At 35.3% G+C, this 16,086-nt stretch overlaps 4 protein-coding genes, 1 long non-coding RNA gene, 1 other non-coding gene and 1 pseudogene across 6 annotated transcripts; 5 read left to right on the top strand and 2 right to left on the bottom strand.

Annotated features, from left to right (window-relative positions):
* Positions 1-1,810: 1,810 nt before the first annotated feature.
* LOC106324876 (peroxidase P7) lies at positions 1,811-3,913 on the top strand. The gene is made up of 4 exons (XM_013762871.1): positions 1,811-2,095; positions 2,204-2,395; positions 2,746-2,911; positions 3,316-3,913. The coding sequence occupies exons 1-4, from the start codon at positions 1,811-1,813 to the stop codon at positions 3,705-3,707; spliced, it is 1,035 nt and encodes a 344-aa protein (XP_013618325.1). The 3' UTR covers positions 3,708-3,913.
* A 262-nt stretch (positions 3,914-4,175) lies between these two features.
* LOC106326381 (DNA-binding protein MNB1B-like) lies at positions 4,176-5,687 on the top strand. Its single transcript, XM_013764375.1, has 7 exons — positions 4,176-4,260; positions 4,344-4,499; positions 4,578-4,662; positions 5,018-5,104; positions 5,264-5,308; positions 5,399-5,466; positions 5,562-5,687. The coding sequence occupies exons 1-7, from the start codon at positions 4,193-4,195 to the stop codon at positions 5,587-5,589; spliced, it is 537 nt and encodes a 178-aa protein (XP_013619829.1). The 5' UTR covers positions 4,176-4,192; the 3' UTR covers positions 5,590-5,687.
* A 662-nt stretch (positions 5,688-6,349) lies between these two features.
* On the bottom strand, positions 6,350-7,959 carry LOC106326206 (expansin-A2-like). The gene is made up of 3 exons (XM_013764225.1): positions 7,812-7,959; positions 7,352-7,664; positions 6,350-6,599 (listed from the first exon to the last, which is right to left on the bottom strand). Exons 1-3 carry the CDS (start codon positions 7,957-7,959, stop codon positions 6,350-6,352), a joined length of 711 nt encoding a protein of 236 aa, XP_013619679.1.
* Positions 7,960-8,902: 943 nt separating this feature from the next.
* On the bottom strand, positions 8,903-9,806 carry LOC106326535. The gene is made up of 3 exons (XR_001267260.1): positions 9,739-9,806; positions 9,508-9,609; positions 8,903-9,178 (listed from the first exon to the last, which is right to left on the bottom strand). It is a non-coding gene; the product is annotated as an uncharacterized LOC106326535 (long non-coding RNA).
* A 261-nt stretch (positions 9,807-10,067) lies between these two features.
* Positions 10,068-10,139, top strand: TRNAC-GCA. The gene has a single exon. It is a non-coding gene; the product is annotated as a tRNA-Cys (tRNA).
* A 569-nt stretch (positions 10,140-10,708) lies between these two features.
* On the top strand, positions 10,709-11,729 carry LOC106325664 (annotated as a pseudogene).
* A 682-nt stretch (positions 11,730-12,411) lies between these two features.
* LOC106325663 (phenylalanine N-monooxygenase-like) lies at positions 12,412-15,204 on the top strand. The gene is made up of 2 exons (XM_013763726.1): positions 12,412-13,406; positions 14,380-15,204. Exons 1-2 carry the CDS (start codon positions 12,441-12,443, stop codon positions 15,004-15,006), a joined length of 1,593 nt encoding a protein of 530 aa, XP_013619180.1. The 5' UTR covers positions 12,412-12,440; the 3' UTR covers positions 15,007-15,204.
* The last annotated feature ends 882 nt before the right edge of the window (positions 15,205-16,086 follow it).

Genomic DNA, 16,086 nt, shown 5'->3' with positions numbered 1-16,086 from the left:
TCCAATCTCAAACGGCTATACAACGGTCATATATATTTGTCGGCAACGGTCACATGGTTCGTCGGAATTCCGTCGGAAAATACCGACGGAATTCCGACGACTTTGCTGTTAATCGGAATGTCGTCGGAAATTCGTCGGAATGTACCGACGAACTTCCGACGACTACAACGGTTACATTTTTTATCGGAATGTCGTCGAAAAGTCGTCGGAAAATTCCGACGAACCATATTTCGTCGGAAATGGCCGACGGAATTCCGACGACTTAATTTTTTTGGATTTGGTCGGAAATTTTTCAGTATTCCGTCACAAATTTCCGACGACCTTGGTGTCCGTCGGAACCTCCGTCGGAATTCGGTGTGTTTTCTTGTAGTGTGAGGAGCAATATAATAAAGTTAATATCGAGATTCACCAACGTTTTAGGAATCGGAAAGCAAGTGAACGGCCTGAGGGCATGATTAACTTCCGATCTCTTAGCCGAAGTTTTTAATTCAGACACCTTTTTTTTTTACAATTTTCGGGTAAGATACAGTTTTTATATCTTTTATTTAAAAGACGAATCTTAATTTTTCTTAATTAAAAACTAAATAAAATTAAGAATTATCTATTAGCCAAAGCTAAAAATCCTAATTAAAAGACTGGGGTCAATGATGGTCTACCATCTAATATCCAAATCTTGAATGAGCGCTGAGTGCACTTTTTTCTATTATTCTGTTAATATAAGCACCATCAACTGTAGAAATGGTCAAAATAATAATCAAATAGACTTTAGACCATTTATACTTTTTGCGTTGTTGTTTGCGAAGTCTCAGTCATTTATATGTACCGAAGTCACTCGACTGAAATGAGGGGGGGTCAAGTCATTCCAAATTTCCAATAATCCTACAAACGGTGGGAATTAACAGATTTCGATTTGACGAACAAAAAAACTAGAGATACTGGCAAATATGCTTTCGGCCTCTATTTAAAAGAAGACGTGTTTGCAAATAATTACTTCTTTTGTCTGGTAGTATAAATTCACTAATCATATGAGTATCGAATGATGAAAACAATAAGATGGTTAGTAAAATGTTTGACCTTTCAGACAATCACAGTGATACCAATTAAAAGAGTATATGACGCGTCCTTAATTTTTTTTTTTTGTAACACCCTTAATTATTTACAAACAATCTCAAGTCTCAACGATATATTTGGATGATACATAAACTAACAGTTTCTTCTTAAATAGTGTCATGCAAATCACGACCAAGTATTAAGCACTACAATCTAATTTTTTTTCAATCCCATTTTTCTAACACCATTAATCCCATTAATTTAATCTCTTATATCTAATCATTTTGCAAGTCAACTATCTAAAGTCTTCGACTTAATTTGATGGATATACTAATTACTTGATACAAAATATTACTGCTCAGAAGATTGGATCGTTTGTGATTGAGGTTCAAACCACCCTTGATACAAAGGAATGAAGGATTTTTTTTTTTTTGAAAAAAATGAAGAATTTTTTTTTTAAATCAAAATTTATAAAATCTGATTTTAGACCTAAGATCCGAAACTTCTATGGTTATAAAAAAATACTGCTGAGAAATTTTGTATTAGCTAGCACCAAATTTTAGCAAAAAAAGAAGAAGAAGTTTGTATTAGCTTCTCTCACCGACGTTGTTGATGATTACCAATTAAATTCCATGCAAAAATGAATAATAAACCCCAAAAACAAAGTATTTAACTTAAAACCATACACATTTTTCAACGCGTTAGCTTACCTGTCTATCACTTTAATTAGGGTATCCTCTATATAAACCTCTACTCCGTTATGCTTTGTTCTCCAAGTACAATAATAATCAACTCTAAGTCTACCCAAGTTTACTCAAACATGGCTTCAAATCAATTTGTTTCCATTTTAGTTCTAGTCCTTACGCTTTTACTGCAAGGTGATAACAATAACGTCGTCAAAGCACAACTCACCACAAACTTCTACTCAACCTCTTGCCCTAATCTACTCTCTACCGTTAAATCAGGCGTTAAATCTGCCGTTAGCAGCCAGCCTCGAATGGGTGCATCTATCCTCCGTCTCTTCTTCCACGATTGCTTCGTCAACGTAAATTGTTTTGTTGACCTTTTCCTTGCATCCCAAGAAAGCAGCATAATGGTTTCTTTAGTTCTTTCCTTGTAATCATAGTCGTAACATGCATATATATATATACAGGGATGCGACGGTTCTATTCTACTAGACGACACATCAAGCTTTACGGGAGAACAAAACGCGGGCCCTAACCGCAACTCTGCTCGTGGGTTTACTGTGATCGACAACATCAAATCCGCGGTAGAAAAGGCATGTCCCGGGGTTGTGTCTTGTGCTGATATCTTAGCCATTGCAGCCAGAGACTCCGTTGTACAAGTAAGCTCCATATATATATAAACTCTCCCTCTTTGTCAACAAGATTATTTCTTATCTATTACTCCATTTTTATAAATGGAATAACTCTATAATAAAGTTGAATTTAATTACTTCAATTATATTCTGAAGTCAAAAAAGGAGTACAGGACAAAAATAAATGTATTATATATCATTTAGGGAGTAAATCCATTTTCATTATTGAGTAAAAAAGAAGTATAATTGAAATATTTTTTTTATTCTAACCTCCATTTGAAAAAAAAATAGAGTGGGATCGAAAATGATCTTAGTTCGGTTTTGCAAATTTGATAGACTAAACCGGTCAATAACATTCGTCTTTGTCCTGGTTGAAGCTTGGAGGGCCGAATTGGAATGTGAAAGTAGGAAGAAGAGATGCAAAAACGGCGAGTCAAGCCGCGGCGAATAGTAACATTCCCGCACCGAATATGAGTCTGAGCCAGCTTATTAGTAGTTTCAGCGCCGTTGGACTCTCCACCAGAGATATGGTTGCTCTCTCCGGTCCGTGTCACTTCTCTTCTTACCTCTTTTTTTTCATTACAATATATGCAACTTTTTGTTTCATAGGTTGAGTGAGATAAAAGAATAAAGCAACCTATGAAGGAGATTCCTTTTAAATCAATCGTTTGATAAGGCCTGATTACAAATTCTAAAATACCCGTTAATACATTTCCATGATTAAGACACAAAATAAATAATTAGATTGTCTTTTTGAAACTTGTCGGCTTTTTCTTGTTTCTTTGTGTTTGTTTTTCAAAACACTTTGGCTTTCCTGTTCCTTTGCCAAAGTTACGTAACCATATAAATTATTATTACAAAACACCGACAAAGTATTTTTTTTAATGATAGTGTTAAGTAACCAAAGTTAACTGTTAAACAAACTATTCTATAATCTTTTTATTCAGGTGCACACACGATTGGTCAATCCCGTTGCGTGAACTTCCGAGCGAGAGTCTACAACGAGACAAACATCAACGCAGCCTTCGCCACCTTACGTCAGAGATCTTGCCCTAGAGCCGCCGGCTCCGGAGACGCAAACCTAGCTCCACTTGACATCAACTCAGCAACTTCTTTCGACAACAGCTACTTCAAGAACCTAATGGCTCAGAGAGGACTACTACATTCAGACCAAGTGCTCTTCAACGGCGGCTCCACGGACTCCATAGTCCGTGGCTACAGCAACAGTCCGTCGAGCTTTAACTCCGACTTCGCGTCGGCGATGATCAAGATGGGTGATATTAGCCCCTTGACTGGTAGTAGCGGTGAGATCAGGAAAGTTTGTGGGAAAACAAACTGATCACTCTCTCTCTCTCCACGTGCTATTTTCTGATTGGTTTGTGATAGAATAAGACTTTAATCTTCCCATTAAAAATTTGAAGATCCGTTTAAATGTGTGTTATTTTAGTGTTTAAGTATGTGTTACGTCCAAAAAAGAGTATGTAATACGTCCACATTAATATGTAATGAAATTCGCTTAAGAAATGTTTACGATATTTATTACCATTTTCGAAGTTTTCTATTAGCGTAATTCACGTGATTACGTGGCATAATCTCATAGGTTGTTTAAGGATAAAAACTCTCGGAAGCGGGAGTGAGAGATTTACTCTGTTTTTAATTAAATATACGCGCCAATTATATAGTCCCGCGCGTTAATCTGTTAAGCGCACGTTAGCATTAAACAATATTATTCACTAAATGACACCTTAAAAAAAAGTTTTTACCTTTGTCTCTGTCAGAACTAGAAAAAAAAATTGAAGAGCTTTTGATAAAGCGAGGGCATCAATGGCGAGAATCCGTAAAAGGGTTCAAGCTGTTCGTCGTGCTGCCGATGGAAGCGCTTTCGATAAATGGTAAGTCTTTTTTGGATTCCTCAATTTGAGTTTTTTTTTGGAAAAATAGTTTCGTTATACTCTGTTTTTGGCTTTGGTTCCAGTGAAGAATGTGGTGTTATGATCGCGATTGCTCTGTTTGATATGCACGAGTGTGGGGAGAAAAGAAGAGAACCGAAGAGGTTTAAGTGCGTTTCGAGTGATAGTAAACCAATTGGGAGTTTTGGAGATGAGCCAAGATCACCATTCGTCTTCTTCGTGTACTGTAACCATAACCTTACTCTGTTTCTGGATTACGTTTGCATTTAAAAACTTGAACTTTTGTTTTATATATATAGAGAGGATTTTAGGAGAAGCTACGATGGGAACATGGTGGATGCTAGTAGAATATGTTTCAGAGTGTGGAAGAACATGTCAAGAGAGGTATCACTTTAATTCAAAATCACTTTTAATTTTTCTTGAAAAAAAAACATTACTCCCTAGGTTTTAATATAAGTCATTTTAGAGAATTTTTTATGTTCCAAATTATATGACGTTTTCGGTTTTCTATGTAAAATTTATTAATACTTAATGTTATATGATCATTGATAATATACCTTCTATTTTATTATTGGTTAATTTGTGGTTAGGTAAATAATTAATGATGTTTTTGTTTAGAAAATATAAAAATTTAATGATTTTTTAATTTATGTGCACAATTCTAAAACGACTTATATTAAAAAACGGAGGGAGTATTTTTATAGGCTTGGTTTGTGTGTCCTTGTTGGTTATGTTCCAGGATCAGAAACCCTTAGTAGCTCGTGCTGAAGAAGTTGATTTGGCTCATAACATGAAACTAAAAGAAGAAGCTCAAAGTATACATAAGGTAATATTATTATCTCTGGATATTGCTTATTTGATTAAATTCATACTTAAGCTAGCTTTAGAGTCAGACTAGTTAGGCTTTTAGGGGTTTAGTAGTCTTAAAGAGCTTGTGTCATCAGAAACACTTTCAAGAGTTAAGGTTTGATGAACAATTTTGTAGGTAAATGATGAGGCAGATTCAAAAGCTGCTGCAAAATGCGACAAGGTCAGAGTAAAATGTTTTTTTTTCCTTGCATAGCCAAGAAAGGTTGTCTTTGTCTCCACCTTGGCATAACCATTTGCGTAATTCATACAGTTTTGTGAGTGCTGTGATCATGAAGAGGAGGACTTCGATTCATCTGATCATTTTGAACATGAGTTTTGGTAATTGTTACACAAATCTCTGAACCATACAATATTAACCAAATCTCTTGGTTCTTGCGTCTTGTTTTCTGACTTTTATTTTCATTGTGAAACAGGGAAGACGATACTGTACTGAAGTACTGAGACACCCGTCTTAGTGGTGGAGAGGGTTTTCCCTTAGTATATAACTTTAGAGCTGTTTCTCTTTCTTTTTTTGGTTAGTGCTCTTTAGACCATGATTAAACCGGAGTTTTTAGAGTGAAGTTCTTAGTGGAAGTTAAGAAACTGTTTCTTAACTTCTAACTAAAAAGGCTAAGAACCGGTTCTTAAAGTCCTTATTTAAAAACCGGTTCTTAGCTTTTTTAGTTATAAAAGTTAAGAAACAGTTTCTTAACTTCCGCTAAGAAACTCATCTTAAGAACTTCGGGTTAATCATGCTCTTAAATCCTTTCTTTTTTCAGTCACTACCAAAGAGACATTGATTGTTTGGCAAATTAACTGATTTGAGAAACAAACATTGGTGTATTATATCATATAATTTATATGGATGTTGCATTATATCTTGGCCGTGATCATGATTGTGCAACTAATAGTTATATATCCAGTGAAATAAGACATTCCAATTTGCTCTAATTAATTTTGGGGAAACTATGATATAATGAAAGTCTTTAAAAGAAACACTCAAAAGCAATGTAAAACGTAGTTTGGATGGTTGTCCCATTTGTCTTTCTTAGAGTTTATATGATCCATAAGGCTACTTATAAGAAGCTGAGTCTTTGTCTTAAGCACAATCATTGACTCTTTTTGTGTGTATATATATATATAGTTAAGTTTCTCTTGATACTTAATCTAGAACTGTCCTCCTTCAAAAGTTTGACCGAATTGCCAATCCTCAGGGACAACATCATAGCTCACAACACTCCGACCATCGCTCGCAGTGACTTGAAAAGAGACTTTGACCTCTGAGGTAAGCGTTGCTTTGCCAGTTCTGTCCCCAGTTTCTGGACATGGATTGCCATTGATTAGTCTTTGAGCCTTTCAAAGCTACGGCTTTAACATCTCCAGCACCACCCACGTTTGTGATCAGCACGAGGTCGAAGTATGAATTCCCGTTTATCGTGAACCTTATCCCTCCAGGTTTCTCACATTGAACCCTGTCATCATCATATGGAAAAAATAGTAAGGTGTTTTCACATGTCATATAAACTGGATTAAACCGCATTGAAAGCAAACTAAAAGTGTTTTACTTAAACCCATGTATTGTAGACCTAACAAAACCAAATAAGGCTAATAAGCTATACTCACTGAATATATTAATTATATTTGATAAAAATAAAGCTATATAATGATATTTAACCGCAAAATATAGAACCTCTATAAATTAATACTCCATAAATTAATATACACTAAAAATCTCTATAAAATAATATAATTTTATAGTCTCTGAGTTTTTAGTTCAATTAGTATATAGATAAATTAATATCTCTATAAATTAATAAAAAAATTATAGTTTTGGTGTAGTCAACATTATTAATTTATAGAGGTTTCACTGTATTATGCCCCTTATATTATTGTATAGAATTTTAGTTAAAAATAATAAATAACAAATAATTTGTTATTGGGTTTTTAGTTTCTATAAAACCGGGGAACATATAAAACCAAAGCATATAAACCGGATGATCAACCCCTACAAATTAGCTACAAGTGTTTTTATTTTTTATTTATTTTTTATTTTTTATTATTTTTTAAAGTACTCATTTTATATAAATAAGCCGAAATTACAATGGGGCGTGCACAAGCCCTCACAAAAAAGAACCGGGCTTGGCTCAAAAAGGCCCACGGCCAACTAACAATAACAAAGGAAATAAAACCCCCACAACTAAACTACAGAAGTGTTTTTATTTACCTTCTGAATGCAACAGGAACGATCCCAGCTCGGTACTGAGCGATCTGAAGGAAGGCGGGCTGGGCCAAGTCAAAGTGCTGGAGGGGAGGATTGCACCAACCACCATTATCGTTGGCTAAGGCATAGTTTGGAGGACAGAAGTTTGTAGCGGAGACGATGACGGAACCAGGGAGGCACCACTGATCATCATCCTCACAACGTAGCTCAAAACAAGCCCCACACGTCTGGCCGCTTTGGAACAAAGCCGTGCTCAGCGCCGCGGTTTGTAGTCCGTAGCCTTGGCTGTACAAGTTACCGTACCCACACGCACCTCCTACAAAACGTCAACATTTTTAACGGTTAAGGTAGAGGTTAAAAGTATCTATATGATTATTTGGAGATGATTTTTTTTTTTTTAAATGTAATTTACTTTATTTGGAGATGATGTGTGTGCAAATAAAAACACTTATGTTTTAAGTACCCATTGTTCCGGATGCATCAGCTCCGCCGTAGAAAGTGGCATGGCCTCTCTCCCAGCCTCCGTTGTCGTCGGAGTTTATCCGCTGGAAGCAGAAGTTGAAGGTGCATAGTGAAATTATTAAAATATGGGCATATTCTATAAGATTCATGATTTTGTTGGGGGCTGAAAAGTAGGATGGAATAAGTAGAAAAATAAGCTGAGTGAACTTTTCAATTCGTTCAAGACTTCACTTATATAGGGAGATCACCAGTGCTTACTGCTTATCACTTCTCTTATGATCCGTTACAGATTTTTAAGAAAAAAGTACCTAAACGTAAAATCGAAGAAGCTGACGTAGTTATATCAGTCTTATTTTCCAGGATTTCCGTTTGCAAGTTATATGCATTATGCAAAAGTTCCACATGCAGTTCTGTTTGGCGCTTGACAACCCCAACGGATATACCGCGCGCATGAACTCCTACTTTATGCCACGTGAAAACGTCACATGACTATGCATCGTATTATTATTGGTTTAACAATATATGATGTTTTTGGTTAATTATAACATATAATGTGATGTTCCTTTTTTTTTTTATGTTCCTACTATAGCCCACGACATTTGTTATAACGATGGTAATCATTAATAATTTACGTTTTCTTCTTGGTTCTTTGGTATACCGTATACAGGTACATGGTTTCGGCAAGAGTTTCGTTATTTTTTACATTCAACTCACAGTTGGGTTTTGTCACTTTAATCAATCATATGATTCATGACTTATCGTATCAGTCATATAGTTTTGTCTTAATTTAATCATATATACTCATAAGTCATAAGTTCTTTTTCTTTGTTAATGTATATACTCCTTAATTTTCGTCTGTTGATGTATATCTCGTTAATTATTTTCGTTTGTTGATGTATATATCTCATAAGTTGTTAGAAATAAATAGCAAGGAGGAAAAGACATATGCGATGAGATAATCAAAAGCAGACGTAGTCGGGATATGAAACCGAACATAGAGATACAAAAACATGAGATCGTCTCCCGTTGTTTCCGGTAACAGACTTTCTATCAATCAATTAGATGAATAAAACCATGATGGTAACAATTATGTCGACATGATATTTTAATTCCACTAATAATTGTATACATGCAAACACGATGTGTTGTTTAACAACGGCATAATAAGCATAAAACACACACACACATTAACGCTTATACAAGAGATTTTAGTTTAAAATTGCGGACAGAGAATCGGCGAGGGAGACGATGGTGGAAGGTACAACACCTCGACTTCCAGACAAATACCATTTCTGCAATCATCCCAACAACATTCGCATTCTCTACCTTCAGTTTCTCCTCTTCTTTACCTTCCGTCTCAAAACCAATCTTCCATAAATAAACAAACCAAATTATTTAGGGATCGATTGTTTTATAAAGTTAACATTTGCGATGAAATGCATTTTTCTACAAATGACACTAAACACGCCTACTTAAATAATCTTCCACCAATAAATAAATAAAACCAAATATTTTTGGCATCGACTGTTTTATAAACGCTAACGATTGCGATGAAAATGTATTTTCTTTAAAAATGAAACTAAACACCTACGATTTCAAACAAATTCATTAGTAAATCGCTAAACCATAAGCAGAGATTCTCTGTTCACTTGTTCTTTGAGGATGAATACAAAATAGTATACGTTGTGGACATATACCTCGCAGATGCCATCTTTGGTTTAGAAATGGCAAGTGATGATGGAATGAGTCTTGAAATACTTAGACTGGAAAAAGCCTACAAATTACCATCTCTGTTCCCACTGTTAAAAACAAAGAAGGGTTTTGATCAAAAAGAAAACAAAGAAGGGTAGATTCTTTAGAAGTGGACAAGCAAATCTAACTGAAGTGGTCAGATATAATTAAAAACAATGCAAAGAGTCTAGGCTTACTTTTCTTTTTAAGTTGAGGATGTAGAGATTTATAATCAGATTGGTGTGTATCCTTGAGAAATAATTACTTTACTTTCAATTTAAATGTGAAATATCTTTATAGTAAGTGTGGGACTGGTGGTAGGTAACATCATTTTGCTAACGTTCAAAGCTTGTGATCTAAAAAGAAAGACGACGCATTTCTTTTTATTAGTTTTATTATAGTGTTTTGTTTTTGGTTATTTAACAAGTTTGGATTTTGGCAACTTGATCGACCAGACATATTAAACTTGTACGTATGTTTTTTGTGAACCATGTTATATAATTTAAGACCCAATATTAAAAGTCAAGGGTCCATAGCTCAGTGGTAGAGCAATTGACTGCAGATCAATAGGTCACCGGTTCGAACCCGGTATTTCCCTTTTTTTTTTTTTTTTTTTTATTAAATGCATATGCCTAATGTTCAGCGACCACCAGGAAGCCACGTAATTAGGTTAACCAGCCAGCCCACAGCCACTCGTTCTACCTACCAGTGAATATATAAATAGACAGCAAATTAATGGAGATGCGATAGATGTAGAAGCATGCATGCACAAAACATGTAAGATTTCATAAGTTTTAAAAAAAAATCTTTTACGAAATTCTTTTCCTCTTTGTGGAATCTAAATCTTGGAAAACTATCATATATACAACATTTAATAGGTAATTTTGAAAAGTAGTTTCTCTGCGGAAAATTTAAAATAAATTGTTATAAAAAAGGGAAAATAATATGTTAATGCAAATTATCAGCAACAAAAAAAAATATGTATATGCATGAGCTGTTGACAAAATGCGGAATCCTTAGATTGATTTTTGTACATTATTTAAAGCACATGTTACAACACGATACTTCGATGTTCCGTGGCTGTCCGTCCATATATTATATAGCCTAATTAATTCCTCACCAAATTTGGAAAAATAATCTACTCGAACTATAATAAAGAACCTTATAACTTTCCCAAATATAGAACTAAAATGCTCGACTCATCCTCATTGCTTGCGTTTATTCTAGGTTCTCTCATCGTTGCATTAATGATGAAGCGTAAAGAGCCAAAGAAAAACGAGTTAGTAACTTCCTACACAAGAAACCTCCGTCTCCCTCCCGGACCAAAACCTTGGCCTCTAATAGGAAACCTACCGCAAATACTACGGAGGAACAGACCGGTGTTCCGGTGGATACATTCCCTCATGGAAGAACTCAATACCGATATTGCTTGTATCCCTCTAGCAAATACACATGTCATTCCCGTGACATCCCCGCGGATCGCGCGGGAGATTCTTAAGAAGCAAGACTCTATTTTCGCCACTAGACCGTTAACTATGGGCACGGAGTACTGTAGCCGCGGCTACTTAACCATCGCGGTGGAGCCACAAGGCGAGCAGTGGAAGAAGATGAGGAGAGTGGTGGCATCTCACGTGACGAGCCAGAAGAGCTTCAAATGGACGCTTGAGAAGAGAACCGAGGAGGCTGATAACCTTGTTCGTTACATCAATAACCTATGTGTCAAAAACCAATGTAATGGTTTCAAGGTTATTGATATAAGGCTTGTGTGGTGCGGCAATACTGTGGTAATGTAGCTCGGAAGATGTTGTTTGGTGTAAGGCATTTTGGTAAAGGAAGTGAAGATGGATTTGGACCAGGGTTTGAAGAGATTGAATATGTTGATTCTTTGTTTACGGTCGTAACCCATATTTACGCATTTGCATTGTCGGATTATGTCCCGTGGCTAAGGTTCTTGGACTTGGAAGGGCATGAGAAGGTCGTGAGTGGCGCAATGAGGAATATAAGTAAGTATAACGATTCTTTTGTCGATCAAAGACTCAAGAAATGGCGTAATGGGAAGATGAAAAAGCCTCGAGATTTTCTTGACATGTTTATATTGGCCAAAGACACCAATGGGAAGCCTGCTCTGTCGGACGAAGAGATCAAAGCACAAGTGACGGTATGTATATTTATACACATAATTATATAATTAACAGTATAGGGTTCTCAATTTTATAACTAATTTTTTTCGACTTTTAGCCATAATCTATTTTTCACATGATAATATATAACTGTAACGTGTTTATAGTTATAGGGGCAAATTTCCCTTTTTTTTTTTTTTTTTTTTATTAAATGCATATGCCTAATGTTCAGCGACCACCAGGAAGCCACGTAATTAGGTTAACCAGCCAGCCCACAGCCACTCGTTCTACCTACCAGTGAATATATAAATAGACAGCAAATTAATGGAGATGCGATAGATGTAGAAGCATGCATGCACAAAACATGTAAGATTTCATAAGTTTTAAAAAAAAATCTTTTACGAAATTCTTTTCCTCTTTGTGGAATCTAAATCTTGGAAAACTATCATATATACAACATTTAATAGGTAATTTTGAAAAGTAGTTTCTCTGCGGAAAATTTAAAATAAATTGTTATAAAAAAGGGAAAATAATATGTTAATGCAAATTATCAGCAACAAAAAAAAATATGTATATGCATGAGCTGTTGACAAAATGCGGAATCCTTAGATTGATTTTTGTACATTATTTAAAGCACATGTTACAACACGATACTTCGATGTTCCGTGGCTGTCCGTCCATATATTATATAGCCTAATTAATTCCTCACCAAATTTGGAAAAATAATCTACTCGAACTATAATAAAGAACCTTATAACTTTCCCAAATATAGAACTAAAATGCTCGACTCATCCTCATTGCTTGCGTTTATTCTAGGTTCTCTCATCGTTGCATTAATGATGAAGCGTAAAGAGCCAAAGAAAAACGAGTTAGTAACTTCCTACACAAGAAACCTCCGTCTCCCTCCCGGACCAAAACCTTGGCCTCTAATAGGAAACCTACCGCAAATACTACGGAGGAACAGACCGGTGTTCCGGTGGATACATTCCCTCATGGAAGAACTCAATACCGATATTGCTTGTATCCCTCTAGCAAATACACATGTCATTCCCGTGACATCCCCGCGGATCGCGCGGGAGATTCTTAAGAAGCAAGACTCTATTTTCGCCACTAGACCGTTAGCTATGGGCACGGAGTACTGTAGCCGCGGCTACTTAACCATCGCGGTGGAGCCACAAGGCGAGCAGTGGAAGAAGATGAGGAGAGTGGTGGCATCTCACGTGACGAGCCAGAAGAGCTTCAAATGGACGCTTGAGAAGAGAACCGAGGAGGCTGATAACCTCGTCCGTTACATCAACAACATTTGTATCAAAAACCAAGGTAACGGTTTCGAGGTTATTGATTTAAGGCTTGTCGTGCGGCAATACAGCGGTAATGTAGCTCGGAAGATGCTGTTTGGTGTAAGGCATTTTGGTAAAGGAAGTGAAGATGGATTTGGACCAGGGTTCGAAGAGATTGAACATGTTGATTCTTTGTTTACGGTCGTAACCCATCTTTACGCATTTGCATTATCGGATTATGTCCCGTGGCTAAGGTTCTTGGACTTGGAAGGGCATGAGAAGGTCGTGAGTGGCGCAATGAGGGATATAAGTAAGTATAACGATTCTTTTGTCGATCAAAGACTCAAGAAATGGCGTAATGGGAAGATGAAAGAGCCTCAAGATTTTCTTGACATGTTTATATTGGCCAAAGACACCGATGGGAAGCCTGCTCTGTCGGCCGAAGAGATCAAAGCACAAGTGACGGTATGTATATTTATAGACATAGTTAGAGCATTTTCTTAGTTAAAAGTTAAAGACACATGTTCTTATATTCCGCTAAGAATCTTCTAAGAACCGGTTCTTAGTTTTTTTAGTTAAAATTTAAGAGACGGATTCTTATATTCCGTTAAGAACCTCACCCTAAGAACCCCCATTAAACATGCTCTATTGCTCTTATATGATAAACAATAGAGTTTTCAAATTTGTAACTATTAAAGTTTCGGCTATTAGCCTTAATCTCTTTTCATTCCACATGATAATATATACTTTTGACGTGTTTAGACAAGCGTGTAGCATGTAGTATATATTCGTCATTGAATCCAATGGGACTGTAACCTCGGTAAATCATAGTGAGCTTATATAGGAATGTTGCGAACAAACATGAATTAACCAAAAATACAATATTTGGAGAGAAAAACACGATTGAGAAAAAATATCTATTTTAGGAGTCCTATAGTGATTATACGAATGGATGATTTATACTTTTTTAGAATTTATTTATTCTCAAAATTTGGTATTCAATTTTATTTTTTTAATCTATTTGAAATGTGTTTTTTTTAATGATACACTAAAATTTAAGTTCTTCCATAATTAATACTCCTTCCGTTTCATATTAAGTGTCGTTTTAGAGATTTTTTTTCGTTACAAAATAAGTGTCGTTTTCGATTTTCAATGCAAAATTTATTAATTTTATGCAAGATTTATTTTTCTATTGGTTGAAATATGGTTAGATGTATATGTAATAGTGTTTTTTATAGAAAATGTACAAAATTAATTGTTTCCTTAATCCGTGTGCCGAAACCTAAAACGACACTTATAATGAAACAGAGGAAGTAGAAACAGATTCTAAAATTTTCCATTTAGCATTAGCAAAAGTTTTTATTTATAATTCCAAAAATTATTGAGACGATGATTTTTAACTTTTGGTGGTCAATAATTACTTTGTTGGATTGTGAAGGAACTAATGTTGGCGACGGTGGATAATCCGTCAAATGCGGCGGAGTGGGCTATGGGGGAGATGATAAACCAGCCGAACATAATGCAAAAAGCTGTGGAGGAGATTGATAGGGTAGTTGGAAAAGACCGTTTTGTCCTTGAATCCGACATCTCAAATCTCAACTACGTCAAAGCTTGTGTGAAAGAAGCATTCCGGTTACACCCTGTGGCGCCGTTCAATCTCACTCACATGTCCACCGCCGATGCAGTAGTGGACGGTTACTTCATTCCAAAGGGAAGTCACGTTCTGATCAGTCGTTTAGGGATCGGGAGAAACCCTAACGTATGGGACAAACCGCTTAAGTTCGACCCCGAGAGACATATGGGCAATAACAAAAATGTGGAGCTGAACGATCCAGATCTCAATATAATTTCGTTTAGCGCGGGACGAAGAGGGTGCATGGGTTCAAACATTGGGTCGGCCATGACGTACATGCTGCTGGCCCGGTTGATTCAAGGGTTCACGTGGTCATCAGTGCATGGTGAGGATAAATTCGACATTTCAGAAAGCAAGAGTGACCTTTTCATGGCCAAACCTTTGCATGCGATTGCAACACCTCGTTTGGCTCCACAAATATACTCAACCTAATTGAGAAAACAAGCATTAGTACACACATATCGTAAGAATTGTCCAATTCGGAAACCATCAATAGCTAAACTAGGAGACAACTATGTTGCTAGTTTCGTTACTAGCGTATTTTATAGTGTATCATATGCAAACACGTACAAGTTAATTCATCACAAATATGTTGCTCATAATTAGATGGATTATATCATAATAATTAGATTATACTTACCACATTTCATATATATACATATTTGCAATTGATGTTTGTTTTTTCTACACATGTTACCGAACAAATTACCTTTTTATACTTAAGACATATGCATTAGGAATATCTCAACATGATCACAAATCTTTCCCAATTTATATTAATATTTAAAGGAAAAATTTCTCAAAACATTTATACCTCGAATTTTAAGAGATCAAAGAAAAATTTGCATTTAAACTTTGCAAACCTCTTATAAGCTCACATCATAAAATTTGTTAGAAATTAAATTCTCTAATCGAATTCCATATTTGATGTAAAAATCTTCAAACCTGTTTCCACAGCAAAAAACTTTTTATTTAAACTAATATACAGTGAAACCTCTATAAATTAATAATGTTGGGATTACACCAAAACTATATTTTTTTATTAATTTATAAAAAATATTAATTTAACGATATACTATTTGAACCAAAAACTCGATTCGAGACTATAAAATTATATTATTTTATAGAGATTTTTTAGTGTATATTAATTTATAGAGTATTAATTTAAAGAGATTATAGTGTAATTAATATATTTTTACAAAAAATGATAGCTTTTTAACTATTGGTAGGCTTTGAGCCGTAAATTCTAAACTGGAAGAAGAGCTTGATAATAATAAAGAAAATTAGGCCTACTAACGATATAAAAAACATAAAAATTCACTAACCAACCAAAATTTTTCTTTCTCCTACTTTCTTTTCCTATATCTTTTCTCTTTCTTTACAAATCTAATTTCTATTTTTTTTTTGGGTTTTTGCCAAAACTAACTCACAACTTGATTTTAATCCCAAACCTATACCCAAAGTTGAATCAAATGCAAAACTAACCTAAAAGCCTAGTGAAATTACAGCTCA

This window comes from Brassica oleracea, chromosome C2 (genome assembly GCF_000695525.1).
Source record: "Brassica oleracea var. oleracea cultivar TO1000 chromosome C2, BOL, whole genome shotgun sequence".
NCBI lineage: Eukaryota > Viridiplantae > Streptophyta > Magnoliopsida > Brassicales > Brassicaceae > Brassica > Brassica oleracea.
Note: the sequence above shows the minus strand (reverse complement) of the source record. Positions and strands in the feature narration are given on the sequence as shown.

What these genes read in the sequence shown, in the direction of transcription:
- LOC106326381 (XM_013764375.1), top strand. Translation starts at nt 4,193, where the DNA reads ATGGCGAGAATCCGTAAAAGGGTTCAAGCTGTTCGTCGTGCTGCCGAT. An exon ending in AAGCTCAAAGTATACATAAG is followed by an intron (nt 5,105 to 5,263) that starts GTAATATTATTA and finishes ACAATTTTGTAG; the next exon opens with GTAAATGATGAGGCAGATTC. An exon ending in CTGCTGCAAAATGCGACAAG is followed by an intron (nt 5,309 to 5,398) that starts GTCAGAGTAAAA and finishes TAATTCATACAG; the next exon opens with TTTTGTGAGTGCTGTGATCA.
- LOC106326206 (XM_013764225.1), bottom strand. Translation starts at nt 7,959, where the DNA reads ATGAATCTTATAGAATATGCCCATATTTTAATAATTTCACTATGCACC. An exon ending in TGATGCATCCGGAACAATGG is followed by an intron (nt 7,665 to 7,811) that starts GTACTTAAAACA and finishes GACGTTTTGTAG; the next exon opens with GAGGTGCGTGTGGGTACGGT. An exon ending in GTTCCTGTTGCATTCAGAAG is followed by an intron (nt 6,600 to 7,351) that starts GTAAATAAAAAC and finishes TGATGATGACAG; the next exon opens with GGTTCAATGTGAGAAACCTG.
- LOC106325663 (XM_013763726.1), top strand. Translation starts at nt 12,441, where the DNA reads ATGCTCGACTCATCCTCATTGCTTGCGTTTATTCTAGGTTCTCTCATC. An exon ending in AGATCAAAGCACAAGTGACG is followed by an intron (nt 13,407 to 14,379) that starts GTATGTATATTT and finishes TGGATTGTGAAG; the next exon opens with GAACTAATGTTGGCGACGGT.
- LOC106324876 (XM_013762871.1), top strand. Translation starts at nt 1,811, where the DNA reads ATGCTTTGTTCTCCAAGTACAATAATAATCAACTCTAAGTCTACCCAA. An exon ending in CCAGAGACTCCGTTGTACAA is followed by an intron (nt 2,396 to 2,745) that starts GTAAGCTCCATA and finishes TCCTGGTTGAAG; the next exon opens with CTTGGAGGGCCGAATTGGAA. An exon ending in AGATATGGTTGCTCTCTCCG is followed by an intron (nt 2,912 to 3,315) that starts GTCCGTGTCACT and finishes CTTTTTATTCAG; the next exon opens with GTGCACACACGATTGGTCAA.